This window comes from Barbus barbus, assembly GCF_936440315.1.
Source record: "Barbus barbus genome assembly, chromosome: 24".
NCBI classification, from domain to species: domain Eukaryota; kingdom Metazoa; phylum Chordata; class Actinopteri; order Cypriniformes; family Cyprinidae; genus Barbus; species Barbus barbus.
In genome coordinates, this window is record NC_136752.1 from 13,298,986 (window position 1) to 13,315,457 (window position 16,472).

Sequence of the window (16,472 nt, forward strand, 5' to 3'; positions counted from 1 at the left end):
ACGTTGTTAGTCTATCTCCTGCAGAAATTTCCAAGCCCATCGGCGCTGTTTTGGAATTGCGCTCTCGCGTTAATTTGCCCCGTTTAGTAAAACTGGCCCTGTATCTGTATTTTGTATTTTGTTGTTATTTAAAACATATACAGTATATTATTTGAATGTAGCATTGACCAAAAATCTATGTGTGTAGATCTAAATAAGCACAGTACGTGTGTGTCAGTGCGTATGGTGTTTATTTTATCATTAAGTGCCCATAAAAAATTTGGCATATGCTGGATGCTTTTACAAGCTAATGTTTCCATTATGGGCAGATGCACACGCATGTAGGCCATTCTGTGCATGGAAAAGATCTAATATACTTGACTTCACTTCCCCAGAATGCAATTACAACTGCAGAAACAATTACACTTTGTGCCTTCATTACCTGTACAAGATTATTCTGGTCAGGCCTATTAATCTATATTCCAATTCTGATCTACTGCTCAGTTCATGATAAATAATGCAAATGAACAATGTAATACGCATGTGTAACAAATATCTAGACTTTTGGAACATGTTCTACTCAATATATAAATGAAAAGTAACAAAAGGCACATTTTTTTGCTCTACAAGTGTCCATCTCTGCTGTCTTTTTGAAAATGTATAAATTTGCCTGTTATGTCCAGTGCCATACATCAATAAATGGAGAGGATTTCTCACCCCACGCTGCATGAAAATCCGTTATGAGAAGTCTAAATTTGAGCCAGAGGTTGAATAGATCTACTACATTCCCTGAGGGTTGATGTCTCCTGGGATATTATGCAATTTCCCATTCCTCTTTTAGAATGAAATACAAAAGAATGTCTCGATGGAGAGACACTTACACAAAAAAGATGGCCCGCTTTTCTCCACCTCCCTTATTTTAAGTTTGACATTTCTCACAGTATAATAGCATCCATCAGAAGAAAAAAAAAGATAAAGCAAATGATTTCTCTTTAGTTCAGCATATGCCTTAATTTGGGCTCCATAATTAAAATCAGAAAGAGAGATGAGGAAACTGCTTATTATTCCTGTTACCACTATAAAGATTAAAGAAAAGTAATTAAACAATGCCTTCCACGATCAAAACCACATCCTTAGCCTTGCTTAGCTAAATAAAATAAAAAGTGTTTTCAAAATGTGTTTTTCACAAAAGAAAAAAAAAACACTGATGAAAACAGCCATGATGGCCCATGTTTGCACAGAATAAACCTGCATAAATAATGTCACTATTGTATAAAAGGGTTAAAATGTCCCTCCAGTCTTTATAGTTACATGATATTAGATCAAAATTAAAATACCCCAATGTTCCATTTATTTTTACACAAATTATGTTTCTTGATCAATATATTCAATAAGAAGAAAAATAATACATTTCCCTCATTAGGACTTACAAGGTATGTGCTAAATAAATCAGAAAGAGGACCAGGTTTACCCACCTTCTCTGTGTCTATGCCTTTGGTCATGGCCCATGTGGACACAATGTAGTCCATAACTCTCTCGCTCAGTCCTTTAGGCACCTGATAGAGCTTCAGGAAGTCTCTCACATTGTTCAGCATCTCATGGTAGCGATTGGTGTTTGTGTACATCTGCTGAAAGATGGTGGTCACGTTTCCAAAGATGGTGGCATACAGAAGAGCTGCAAATCAGAGAAGGGCACTTTAGAAAGCTGATATATAAAAATCAAAGGCTACTGAAGTGAGAGTGTCTAGAAGTATCTAAAGAGAAATGGGGTTTGTGATTCTGGCTGAGGAGAGCTTCATATGAGCTTTGGTGCTAAAGTCTGAAACCGAGATCAGTAATTTGAACTTTCTCGTGCATAAAATCCCTCTAGTATACCTTCTATCACATTTTCTATAAGCAAAGTAAAATCTGCAGCACTGTTAGAAACATGATTCTGACTGAAAACTCTCATCAACTGTATGAATGTATGCACATTTAAACCTGTGTGAATGTTTTGACACAAATAATGGATTGTCAATATTTCTTCACTTTTCAAAGTTTTTACTTTTTTTCTAAATTTAAGATAAAATTTAAAACCAAATTGAACCACACGTGTAATGTAGTAAAATATTAAAAATAAAAATCCTAAAATGAAAATTGTATTGTTGTTGTTTTTAATATTATTTTCATCAACAACATTAGTAATAACAACAACAAAACGATATTACTACTACTATTATTAACAACAACATTAGTAATATGAGTATTAATAATAGTAATATTAGCAACAACAACAATAATAATTATTATTATATTATATTGTTGTTGTTGTTGTTTTTAATATTATTATTAAAACATTAGTAACAACAACAACAAAATAATGAATAAATAAATGAATAATTGTATTGTTATTACTATATTACTATATAGTAGTAATATATTACTATATTACTACTACTACTACTGCTATTATTATTGTCATCAACAACATTAGTAATATTAGTATTAATAATAGTAATATTAGTAATAACATCAATAACAATAATAATAATGATAACAATAATAATCATTATTGTTAGTATTATTATTATTATTAAAATAAGTGAGTCTTATTTTCAACACTATTTATAGCTCAAACTGGGATAGGTGAACATTTTGTGACATATTTTTCAATGTACATATATACTTTTAAACTGATGCAAGATGTAATATTGCATAAAAATTATAAAGTAACAAAAAAACTTTCTATTTCTATTTTTTTAAGTCTATTCTATTACAGAAACATGATTTAATCAAACTAATAAAATCTGCCAAAAGTCAAAGAATGTTTCAAGTATTCACAGAAATTCTATTCCAAGCAACAGCCAGCTATGTAGCTTTTTAATCTGCTGGTATATATTTGCCAGCAAACATTGGCAATATCCCCCTAATCCTATCCCAACTTACACCCAAGCGTTTCCATGGAAACGCAGACCAAAATAGTTTCTGAAATCTATTGTTATTTTGTTACCAGTATGTTCTGAGAGGGCGGACAGGAAAATGGCTCAGACAGAAAGGATGAACAGCATCAGCAGAGAGGTAAGGTTCCAGTGGAAAGCGAGAGGTGAGGGGTAATGCACTTCAAATCACATCAGTGATTGACAAGAGCCCAGTGATTCAGAGAACAGACCAGGGTCTGTGCACCAATCATTCTCGCATTCACCCTCTTTTGACACGCATGCCAAAGACTGCTGGAGCTTGATCAACATTAACGGTATGCAAACCAAAGCATTAATTAACTGCCCATGTGAGTGAACGCAGGCTGAGTGATGATAATAGCATCTGCACTCTGATGCAGCAATTCATTTCTAGCCGAGATACCAGTGACGCAGATCAATTTTGGGCCAATGATTCATTTGTGTGTCAGTCGACTGCCGGTTTTTACTAGTGTAATCAATATGAACGAGCGCAATAAAGAGTCATCAACTGAGACATATTTTAAACTTGTCTGGTAGTCTAGAAATATCTGCGCATAAGGCGATTACGTGCCAACCCACACGATTACACACACCTGAATGAAAACCAACAGGCCACACAGTGTCATTTAAACAAAGCAGTTTCATAGAGGGAAATGCAACACAAATACAATACAATTTGATATAATGTACATGACTCATGTGTTTTAGTGAGAAATTAAGGGATTAGTCAGAGTTTATAGGTAATTGATGAGGTTAGTTTTTTATTGACGGAGTTCACCGTTAGTATAAAGGTCATGCAAGCACACGATAAACTAGAAGAAGCTGAGCTGAGAGTCTCACTGCATTACACAGACTATGGATATTTGGACTAAGGATATTTGGCAGAATATTCAAACTCATTTTTTTTCCAAAGTAAAAGTGGATGGGGACCACGGATGTGGAAAAGTGTCCATAAGCAAAGATGATATGATTTGGAGTGGAGAGGATGCATGTGAAATTATGAAATGATCTCTTTAGCTTCTAGCACTGCCTCTGTAGTCTTACTTGATCTCCGGGAGCATCAAGCTCCATCAGTTCTGCATTACTTCACATTCATGGCCTAATCAAATCTACTGGAGACATGATAGTGGGTGGTCCCCTCATGAGAAGGGAATATTATATCCCTATGAGTGTTGGATAAATGTTGATTGATGGAGGCAAAGAATGGTTGCGTGTTAGCCAGACATCATTTCTCATCGTCATTTCTGGCACCATCGTTTTCATAAATGTCTTCTCTCCTCCACTGAAGCAGACATTTTCTCATTAGGTCAGGGTAATAGCCAATTTGATGCCTTTTTATGGGGTGGTAATGGGAATAACAAAGGCCTTGCAGATGCACTTTTGATGATGGCTAATGAAATAAGAAAGAGTGGTACCGGACTGGAGAGGATTTTCGATTGGACTGGATCTCTCATGCGCTGCATACAGGAGGAGGAAATAGTCACCCTTGTCCTTTGCAATTACAGTAAAATGATTCATGTGCTGTGGAGGAAGCTTGCCTTGTGCCATTTTACTGTATTCAGAAAGATACTGAGGGCATGTAGAAGGTCCACCTATAAAAATCGTCCCGGGCCTGGAGCAGCCCAGATAAGAAAATACTGTTTATTGTCAAAATAGTCTAAGGAAGGGTTTCCCAAACAAAGGATCACAGCCCCTAGATGTTGATGATGGAACTGCAGGGTTTTGTGAGATTTTGAAATAAATGACAATATTAAAAAGGATAACTGTTAAATAAAGTACCTAAAATTTAAATAAATACAATTGAAATAATATCAAGTGTAGTGGTCATTATACAAAGTCATTTACATTTTAGTGCCTCTAATAATCAATTAATTAACTACATTAGCTAACATGAACTAAGAATGAACAATACTTCTACAGCATTTATTAATCATAGTTAATGTTAATTTCAGCATTTACTAATGCATTATTAAAATCACAAGTTGTGCTTGTTAACATTAGTTAATGCATGAACTAATTTGAACAAACAATGAACAACTGTATTTTTATTAACTAACATTAACAAAGCTTAACAAATAGTGTAATAAATTAATTGTTCATTGTTCGTTCGTGTTAGTTAATACATTAACTAATGTTAACAAATTACACATTGTAAAGTGTTACCGATATTTTATTTAAACATATCTCAGATTTCTGGTATACTTCAAGTAAATGATAGGGGCATGTGTGTTTAATTAAAAAACAAAAAGGTTTCTTGCTTTGCTAATTAATTCTCTGCACCAAAAGCAAGGACAAAATATACAAAAGATCCAACAAAATTATAGCATATGGCATGCACACACACAAATCAGTATTTCAGTCTTGTTTATCGATAAAAACTAAACACCCTTAAAACAATATACATTTACCTGAGAAGCAAAATTACATAAAATATTAATGACCTTTAAAATAAATTAATTTTTCTTATTTTGCATAAGCATATTTTTAGATTTCTCTGAAAACCAGACCTATTGTCGTCTGTCTTTCTCAAGTCCAAATACAGCATCTTGTTTTAATGGAATAGTCCACCTAAAAATTTTAATTTGCTGATAGTTTACTCATCCTCAAGCCATCTAAGATCTCATCCTCAGCTCATTTGTTTATTTCAAACATGCAGGTTTTCCCTTCACAAGACATTAATTGATAGACTGGAGTCGTGTGGATTACTAGTGGATTAGGGTGATGTTTTTATCTGCTATTTGGACTCTCATTCTGACGGCACCCATTCACTGCATTGGATCCATTAATGATCAAGTGATGTAGTGCAAAAGTTCTCCAAATCTACATCTTCAGTGGCCTGAAGGTGAGTACATTTTCAGCAAATGTTCATTTTTGGGTGAACTATTTTCCTTTAAGGATGTTTCAATGGCCTGCAAGTCAACAGTACTGAGTAAGAACACAGTTTTTTTCAGTGTTGAATCACAATTGCTGTCCTTTTGAATAACGAGCACAGTAAAGGATCTACACCAGGCACAGCGATTCCCAAAGGCATCTGGGTCAGAGTAACAGTCTGTTCAGGCAGGTGTTAAATAGCAACGGTTTTGATTCATTCAAATCCGTATTTTTCATACACTCAGCTTTGCAAAAAGTCTCAGAACGATCCCTCAGAGCGCCTTTACTCCAAGCATCAAATGAATGATTCATCGCCGCATTGAAGTGGTGGCAATCTCTAGGATGTGACAGTGATATTAAGAGCGATGACAGCACTACAAAGCGAATCCTTTGTAATAGCTCCACTGCTCAATATCCAAGCTCTTATTAAATATTTACTGGGCTGACTCATGCGCTGCTCCAGTGAGCTGTGTTGCCCGGTGGCACAAAGTCATGAGATGCAACCCCACAGAGTCCACACAAGCCCAGCACGCGTAATTGTGTTGAACACATCCCAAAATAATAAGCACAGCAATGTAGGACAATATTAACAAGATAGGGAAGGCGATGGCTTAATACATGTAAGTACCATTGATTGTGCAGGGCTGAGTCCCAGAGCTCCACAGCGACTTAATTTGTTATGCACGAGAAGTGGGCCTGTGAGCTCTGAGATGCATGTGGAGGAACGTAAATGTACTGTGTAGTCAAGCTTGCTATTCAATTCCTCCTCTGGCCAAAACTTTCACACACAGGAAAACATTGTCTGCGCAGTGTTTGTGATGTACTGAGAGACTTTAATATACTGTTGGTAATGAAGCCATCTTATTAGGATATATAACACAATCCCCCGGTTTCACAGACCAGGCTTAAGCCTAGTCCTAGACTAAAATGTAAATCTGAGCTGTTTCAACTGAAATAAACTTGCACTAACTGATCTTAAAACATGTCAGTGCCTTTGTTTTGTCTTAAGATGCACACAGTAATGCTTTTTTCAAAGGCATGTTTATAAAAATGACTTAAATGTCCTAATTGAACTATGGCCTCATCCTAGTTCAGGCTAAACCCTGTTTATGAAACCGGGCCATGTATTATTTAGTAGGCCTACTAGGAAAAATAAAAAATAAACACTAGTGCTTTGTTTTGCACTGGTTGTCGGCTTCTATTTACCAGCATCCACCATGGCACAAAAATTGTGACTTTAAGTGTCAGTTTTGCATGTGAAATATTATGGATTATGTACGCCACGTAAACATCTTATATACAGTATATAGTTTATGCAAAAGAACATGTTTTAGCATACAATTGTGGCATTAGTGCTTTTAAGGCCTCAGCTTTTCTATTGACGTGCTGAACAGAAACGAGGTGTGATGTCCTTCATCAGCATAGTCTGTTTCAGAGTCTGTGCTTCTTTGAAGTGTATATGAAGGCTGTGGGAATCTCACCTCTATCGCAGCTTGATCAATTAGAACTGTACCCCAGCGAGCAGATGCTGAAAGCCAGGTGTTTGCACAGTCACCATACTGACATCAAATTCAAGATCTTACTGTAACGTCTTCATGGAGAATATACTTTATTAGCATTAAAATAACCGGTTTAACCATTTCTTATAATTCATAGCATCTCTGATTTTTACAAATCATGAGTTTGTTTAGTGTGCTTCAGGCAGAGCTTCACCATCATTCTGAGTATTAAAGGAATGCTTTGCCCAAAAATGAAAATTTACTGAAATGTAGTTTTTTCATCAAGAAATTTGGGGAAATTTAGCATTACATCACTTACTCACCAATGGATCCTCTGCAGTGAATGGGTGCCATCAGAATAAGAGTCTAAACAGCTGATAGAAACATCACAATAATCCACATGACTCCAATTAATGTCTCATGAAGTGTTTGCGTTTGATCAGCTGTTTGGACATTCTGACGGCACCCATTCACTGCAGAGGATCCATTTGGTGAGCAAGTGATGTAGTTTTAAAATTTCTCCAAGTCTCTTCGGAAGAAGAAAAAAAACGCTCTTCTACATTTTTCTACATTTCTTCATACATTTCTGCATCACTTGGGCTGCCTGAGGATGAGCAAATTTTCAGCAAATTTTCATTTTTGTGTAAAACATTCCTTCAATACATCTTCATCAAACAGTAGCTGAGCTGAAAAGAAAACATTTTCTCTCTCTATCAATGATTAACACTAATTTGATGATGTTAGGTTAACCTTAATGGACATACATTAGATTATAGGTCAAATTTAACATTTGTCGTCCTTCAAAAGCTTTTTGTTCAGAAGTAATGGATCGAAAATATAACAAAAGCAGGGACAGTCCCTCTGGGGCAACCTGGGGTTAAGCACTTTGCTCAAGGGCACAATGGTAATAGGGCCATGTGCTGCACTTTAGGCAGTAATGAGCATGTAATTTTGACCAAAGGAGACCAATTAAACCCACAATTTGAGGAAAACCCTCTAGCGGTGTCTCTGCGTTTTATCCCTTTAATGCTACGTCCTATGAGAGGGGCTCTGTCAGAAACGTAGAGCAGAGATGAAGGTTGACATGCTATTGACACAGCTGCAGTAGTGTACATTTATGTTGACTTGTCAGAGAGAAACGTCCAGTATACTGTATGTTCAGATATATAAAGCTAAAGGCCATGTTCATATTTTTTTAACACAAGTGAATGTGTTTTCGATGTTTGCTAACACATCACTCCCTAAAGCAAAGCCCACATCTACTAAATTCGCCCACATTCTCTAAAAAAAAAAAAAAAAAACATTGTTTGCAGGGGACAGTTGATGTGTGTGTTTTGTTAAAGGTGGACCCGTGTGTCCTCACTATCAACTATGTATCTATCAACATACCTCCTGTCTATCTGCCTCTTTATCTATCTGTCTATCTACAGTATAACTACAGTACCTATTTGTCTGTCTTTCTATCTACCTATCTATGGTATCTATCTACTTACCTACCTATCAATCTGTCCACCTGTTTATTTATCTGTACTGCAACTGCCAAAAATTGTGCTCCCTGAAACACCTCTAAATCTATGCATATTCTATACACATATCAGAAATAAAGAAAGAAAAAGACTTGATTGATTCAATATTATTCAATAGTGCTGATTTTTCCTTAAAAGTACAGAAAGTCAAACATTACATTTTATTTATAGCTGCGCCTTGCACAATACACAAGGCCAAATGAAAGGAAGAACTATGAAACGAGCCTTCCGACATTACCAATGCAGCTGTGAGCTCCTGCAAAAACAAATACATACTGTTGTTACTGCCTCAATGCGAGTAATAACCACATTCAAACCACAGTGTAACTATATGTATATGTAAAACCCCACCAGACATAGATGGAAATAAAAAGAAGAACGAGAAGAGCATTCTCAGATCAAACTCTCCCACTTAATGAAGATGTTCAAACACATTCTTCAAAAATGATAATAAAACATGCTCTCTTTAAAGAAAAGATGCATGTGATGAGATATTTTCTGTCATTTCGCTCTCTTCCACTTCTGTTTATAAATCAAAACTGTTTGACATTACATGAACATGGAAGCAAAACTCTGACTGACTGATTGAAATGCGCTGCACTCCTCTCACTAGATGTACAGACGTAAGACTGCTGATCTAGTGATGGGTAAAGATGTCTGAATAAAGTGACTCATTGCTAATGAGGATTATATTAGCATTATTTCAGATTGATGAGTCATCATCAAGAGATCTCCCTGAGCATGATTTATTCAAGAGGAGATAGGAGTTGTTCCTCACACTTCTGCAGTAATGATCAGTATGAGGGGGACAGAAGGTCCGTCTGGAAGGCAGAGGTTAACAGAGATTTGATCAAATCATTAATATTGCTAGAATCACATAAGAATTTTTCCCCAAAGGACAAAGAAAACCAAGACCACACGATTCTTGGTCGGTCACAGTCAAGTCATCATACAGGCTTGTTACTTTCAGTTCCATATTTCTGTGTAAATAAATGAATGTCATATACAGTAAAAAAAAACAAGAAGCTAAATTTACTTAAAATTATTTTTATTTTGCAAGTTTTTGCAAGCATATTTTTAAAGTAAAATTTAAATACAGAATGAAGTAAAATCTACTTAAATAAGTTATGTAAAATTAGCAAAGGAAATAAGTAAATTTAACGTGGCCAGGCAGAGTTTGATGAGTAATTGATACCTAATTATTTTAAGTTTAACCTGCAATACTCAAGTATATTTCACTCAGTCATAGTTTGTAAACTGTACTCAAACAACATAGCACTGAAAAAAATGCCTATAAAGCATGTGGTTAAGTTACAACCACATATGCAAGCAAGTAGACAACTCTTTATTCCTTTAAAGGTAATATGTTGACTCAATATAGTTATTAGCTGGATGAACACAGAGACCTGAATACTTGGCACATGATACACAATGACAGTGACAATCAGTAAATATTGTTTGAGTATGAATGAATCATTTTGAGTAAAAAAAATGAACTCCAGATGTCACAAAACAGCAAGTTACTTAACAACAAAAGCAACCATAAAGCAGTGTAAATACATCTTGAAAACAGCCAAAGAAATGACCTTATTAATTATTCACGCCAAGTGCATAATCGGAACAATGGAATCATGGCGTTGATATTTACTTAAACAATCTTTGTAAAAATAATAAACAATTCCAAGAAAAATATATCTAGAAGTTCAAACTTTAAATTCTACAAGCTTAAATTGAGTGCTAATATTGAATTTATCTCTTTTTTTTATTCTTGCCTGAACTAAATTATTTAATGTAGAAATTCCATTTGTTTTTCTGTAGTATTTACTGCACCACAAAATCTTTTTTATCAGTGAATTATACGCTTTATTTACTTCATAGGTGAAGAACACATTGGCTCTGTAAAGGAATTATGAAAATCACAGAGAAAGACTGAACGACGGGTTAATTTATAAATCTGCCACAGTCAAGGAGTGGAGGATGGTGCTCCATTACTGTACGTTGTTTTTGTTTACTATAGTAACACGTGTTGGGTTGGCCAGAGATTATAATGAGCTGTTAATTATCAAGATTACTCCAAAATATTGGAGAAAGGAAATGTGTGTATGCTTGCATAATTAACAGCAAAAACAATGTGATAATAAAACCTACCATGCTGCAATATTTCATTGGTTTGACTGATATTGATTTACTGTACGTGTATGCAGGCATGAAAAATTCCCTGACAGATAACACTGCCACCTAATTAAGTTGGACTATGAGTAGTTAGTGAATACAATCCATGTTTTTGTGCTGAAATACAGCAATAAATTGATGCAAGTGTTTAGTGAATTAACCCAACCATCTTTCTGATACAATTCAGTCATTTTTCAGCCCTTATGAGGCGATGACCCAGATGAGTCAGTAATTGTAAGTTAATGTAATGCTCTTGTGATTGGAGGAATAAAGTCGCCTCAGTTCCAGCATCAGCCCAACAGGGATAGATGCCATAACACACGCGGTCAGGTTCAGCAATTACTACAGAGCCTGAAGGCAGACACCATTTCTGTCCATCACTCTATTTCTCTCTCCCTGTGTTGTACTTCTCTCCCATATCATTTTATATCTCCCCTCTGCTCTTTGAATACTGCTATAGAGCAGGACAAACACATTTTGTCCTTAAAAAGTATTAGTAATAGATTGTAATAAATAATACAAACAATGTCAACTGCATTATGATGAAGTCATACTATGGTCATTACCCTGAATGTTCACAACACCAAGCTGTTGGCACCTGACTATGACATTAGAGTCAGAAAAGCAGAATGTGTTTGACAGTACATTTCTTCACAGCTGTCATAGTGTGACTCCTGTGTGCTGTCAACCTGCTGGAGATGTCCAGGGTTTGCTCTTGAGCGAGCACCACATTCACAGTCAATCTGTAAGGTGTCACTTAAGCTGAAGATTTATAAGGTCCACAACATGCAGGGTCAGAAATGAACTAGGACTCCTGAAGAAATGCCACACTCCAAAGTGACCCAAATGACACACATATACACCAGTGTCCGAAATTAACTATATGGAGTTGATTCTTCTGACTAGCATTATACATACGTATGTTTAATTTTACTTTAGTAGTTCATTTTACTTTAGCAGTAAATTTTATTTAAAAGTTTTACCAAGCTGATTACTCACTAAAAACTCCCACAGATCATGTTTGCAGGCTATTTCAAATCTTATTTTGATGTAACAAGGGGTGATTTATACACTTTTTAATGTCATATTTTGTAATATTTGCATTGTTATATTTTGATTTTTTTTTGTCATCCAATTTTTTGAGCCACTGCCTCCCTTGCCTCCTCAGAGGAAATACCCCTGATAACACACCCAGAGAGTGCATGTATAGACTATGAGACGTAGGTTAGACTACTGCACGAGCATATTTAAAGTTCACTCTCTCAATACATGATTTAGTCTATTAAAATACTTTTAGAATTCCCCCGAAATGCAAGATAAGGGGAGAAAATGCCCCTGTATGACTTTCAAGTCTTTTATATTTATATTGTCTGATATAATGTCACACGAAGAGTCACCAAATATCAGCATGAATGCAAATTTGGTGCACAGTTCAATGAACAAGAAGTTCATATTAATTTACTTACATTTTAGACACAACAGTTCTTGTTTTTGCTCTATTTCAACAACGAAAATAGTTCCAAACAAAGCCACAGCAAAACAGTCTTGTGTCTCTGGGGAACACACAATAGTGTGTTACCAAATCAATCTGACATTTAAATGAATCATTTGAATGAATAACTCATGCAGTTATTTACCGCCACCTACTGACGATTTTAGCTTTATGTTTAAAGGGGTCATATGATGCAATTTCAAGTTTTGTGTTACAAGCTGTTCGTGCATATATAAGATCCATAAAGTTGCAATGACTAAAGTCTCAAATCCAAAGAGATATTCTTTATAAACGTTAAGACTCGTCCACACCTTCCTAAAACGCCTTATTTAAGCGTGCCCCCACATATCTACATTACTGTGTTGGTTTGCATAACACCATCCAAATGTTTAGCAAATCACAACATACTAGATAACTGGCCAATCAGAGCACACCGCGCTTTTTAGAACGATGAGCTTTGTAAAAAATCGATGCGTTTCAGAAAGGTGGAGCAGAGAGGAGCAACAATAATGTACGATATGTGTAAAATAATGTTTTTTAACCTTAAACAAAAACAACACATTGCATTACACCATACACACAAAATAATGTTATGTTTAGTAAGGCTTCCTCCTAATAGTCGACCAGAAGAGGCTTGGTCGACCAAAATATTATTAGTTGTTCAGTAAAAAAAAAATCACAGGCGAAGTCACGTAGTCCGTGACAGACAGATCGTTAAAGGTTGGTCTGGTAATACAGTACATCGGGCAGGACATCCAAATGCTCACCTATCATTCATCGTTCTCAAATATGGCTTATCATCTGAAATATGTAAGTAGCCTATTAACAACTTTGCATGGCCGATCAATCTAATGTTAACCTAGAGAAATGTGTGCTATTAAAGTATGCGTGAGGAGTGTGGAAGCTGAACAGTAGCACGCTCACTGCAGGACAGATGGCGACGCCAGTGCACTCACTTGCTCTTAATGCTTCATTTTTGGTCATACTGTAAAGACTCTACATTTATTTGTGTGCACTCACAAAAACAACAAAACATTGTGCTTTTGTAAAATAATGAAAGCAAACATGATGCGCTTTCTGCCCTCTCGGTCTCTGTGAACTTGTGCATGAATCTCTGTGTATATCTTTGCCTTACAGACATTAAAAATATATCTATAGAGAGTGAAATGTCTATTTTCAAATGAACCAATTCAAATATAAAACAAATATTCTCAAACGTTCATACAAGCGCATCATTACTGTGGAGATGACTAGTTAGTGTCGCCGAGTTCATCTCTTAAACCGAAAAAAAGAAAGCACTATAGTTTATCAAATTATTAAAATGTTAATACAGCCACCTTACTGTTTTTCCTTGACACATTCATAATCATTACTTCTGCCAGTGCGCTATGGCAAGCTTTATGTATGAACTTGAGTGCTTATAGGCTATGTAGGCAATTAAAGGCTCATTATAATGATTTAAATGGTTTATTAATAAACATGCAATTAGTTGACTAATGCTTAAAATGAACGACTACTAGTAGACCAGAAAAATCCTCAGTCAAGGGCAGCCCTAATTTTTAGCATCGTCATATGATCCCTTTAAAGTATATTTCAAAATCATTTCAAATATTACTATTGCCAACAAAACAGTTCTACAGTGTCTTACTAATGAAATTTATTGATTAAATTTAAGAATTTGACACAAAAGATGATGCATACACTTCATTAGGTTAGAAAAAATTGGCCTTATAAAGGTAAAAATTTATTAAAGCTTATTGGAAAAGTTCATTTCTGTTACCCCTGCAAACTAACCACCGCACAGAATATGAATATATTTAAAAGGTTTGGGATTCATCTGTCCATGGCACGCCTAAACCTGTCAAAGTACCGGCACAATAACACGATCAGCAAAATATCGTCTAATTATTGTTATCAAAAATGTAATCAAGATTTTGTCATTATCGCACACCCCTATATATAAATTTTTGTCCTAGTACATATTTTAGTCAGTTACTGTTTTAAGAACAAATATATAATATAGTCAGAAAAAATGCCACTTAGAACCATGAAGTTAATTTCGGTCACTTGACATTTACAGTATGCATTTATCAGAGCGCACTCTCACTTTCTCAGTAGTGAGGTCAGCGATCTTTCTCAGCTTACAACAACAGAGGGATTTACAACATGCTGTCTATCTTCCCGAAACTAACCATCCTTCTCCTACTGCATTAAGTAACCTCCTCCTCTCTCTACATCGCTACAATCGATACGGCACCACAGAGAGGCACTCAGTCCCCTGAAGATGCACCACAACAGTGTCTATCACTCACATTTTCCACATCTGTCTCCCAGTAGTGCCCGTTGGTTTGTACTCATTTTCAACCCCAGTTTAAGTGCAAACATATTCCAACTCCATTAGGCAGTAAACACAAGGAAATCTCTTGACACCTTAATAGTTCACAATATTATCTGACCTAACCCAGGGAATTATGAGTCTCCTGCCAAATCCGAGTCAGGCTTGATAATAAGCTGGTATATTGTGGAACAATAAAGGTGACTGACAAACCACCAAGAGCCCAAAAAAAAACAGTGTCAGAGAATTTCTCTCAAATTAATGAAATTATACATGCATTATGCTGTTCTTAAATTACACACAGTTTGACAACAATTTCAGCTATTTATACTGTTTCTGTACAACATTAATTGTACGATCAATATACCTGTCATTTGAATGGACTGGGAGATCAATAAACCCTTTGGACCTTAAATTCCTGACACATTCTACCTACAACTTAAACTGCTGCACATAATGATGCATTGCATAATACATGTCAGCCACTATCCCTGTTTGCTGTAAGACATTATGGGCGATCTAGTTTCTCTTTCCCAAGACTGCAGCAGGAGAAAAATATTTGATTTACATTTGAATTGGTGCAAACCCAAAATGTCTTGCCAGAGAATACAGCAAATGATTGTCAGAGGTGTGCATATGAGAGAGAAGACTAATTAATTATACAATTATAGAGATTATAGAGAAGAGTAATTATACACCAGGACACAAACTCTTTGGGTTTGACTGTCCTTCAAATAGAAGAATGAGCTTGTTGCTATAGGTGCATTGAGAACAGAGCTATAAATACAACTTGTTATTATTGTACAATTATATAATACATTTTTAAAAATGTAATTGTGTCTTGTAACCTGTACTAAATTCCATAGTAAGTAATGAAATGCTAGTGTATCATGTAATTAATTTGATTTAAAAAATGTATCGCTTGACAGCACTGCTATTCTCAGAAGAACATGAAAAGGAGAGATGGTAAAAACAGCATCTGGACAGCCATGAGCTCAGGCACAGTCAGCATTTGGTCAGAGACGTGAGATCAATAACGTCACAAATGCAGGAATGCATCAATGTATTGCACTGACTGAACAAGTTAACACATCAACTTTATTTGTGAATACTGCTGCTTATTGACATATGAAGCATGAAGAAAAGACATCCAGAACAACATTGTGCAACTGGTGAGTGGAAATTACTTTCGAAGTGGGGTGTTTCAGACATCTTGTCATACGCAACACATTCAAACTCTCTAACAACATAGCCGTTATAAACTGATGTAAGTCTCCTTGAAATTACAGCTGTTGAAACAAATCTTACAAATCTAACTGTAATCTTACTGTCTTTATTATTTATAAATGCCCTCAAGGAAAAGAAATACACTTTAGAATACTTTTAAAAAGAGTACTTACTATGGACATAAGTAACACACTTTAAAATAATATACTTAAGAGCAAACTGACTGTAATGTTTTCCAACACTTAACTTCATGGTAATTGCAATTTAATGAAAACGTAGTATAGTTTAAATTTATATTAATTGGAATTAGTTGAATTTTAAAGTGCTTTCCAACACACTTCAGTATGCTTAAGTACATCTTTATATGCAATTTCAGACAAGCAACGTAACATTTACCATTTTCTCATATGCATGCTCATATTTGCTGTGGGGTTG

At 35.4% G+C, this 16,472-nt stretch overlaps 1 protein-coding gene across 1 annotated transcript in view; it reads right to left on the reverse strand.

Annotated features, from left to right (window-relative positions):
* kcnh5a (potassium voltage-gated channel, subfamily H (eag-related), member 5a) overlaps positions 1-16,472 on the reverse strand; it is a gene marked incomplete at both ends in the record, with an annotated part of 93,555 nt that overhangs the window by 26,082 nt on the left and 51,001 nt on the right. Inside the window, one exon of the mRNA XM_079375580.1 lies at positions 1,455-1,654. Coding sequence (XP_079231706.1) covers positions 1,455-1,654 — 200 coding nt within the window. The remainder of the gene's footprint in view (positions 1-1,454; positions 1,655-16,472) is intronic.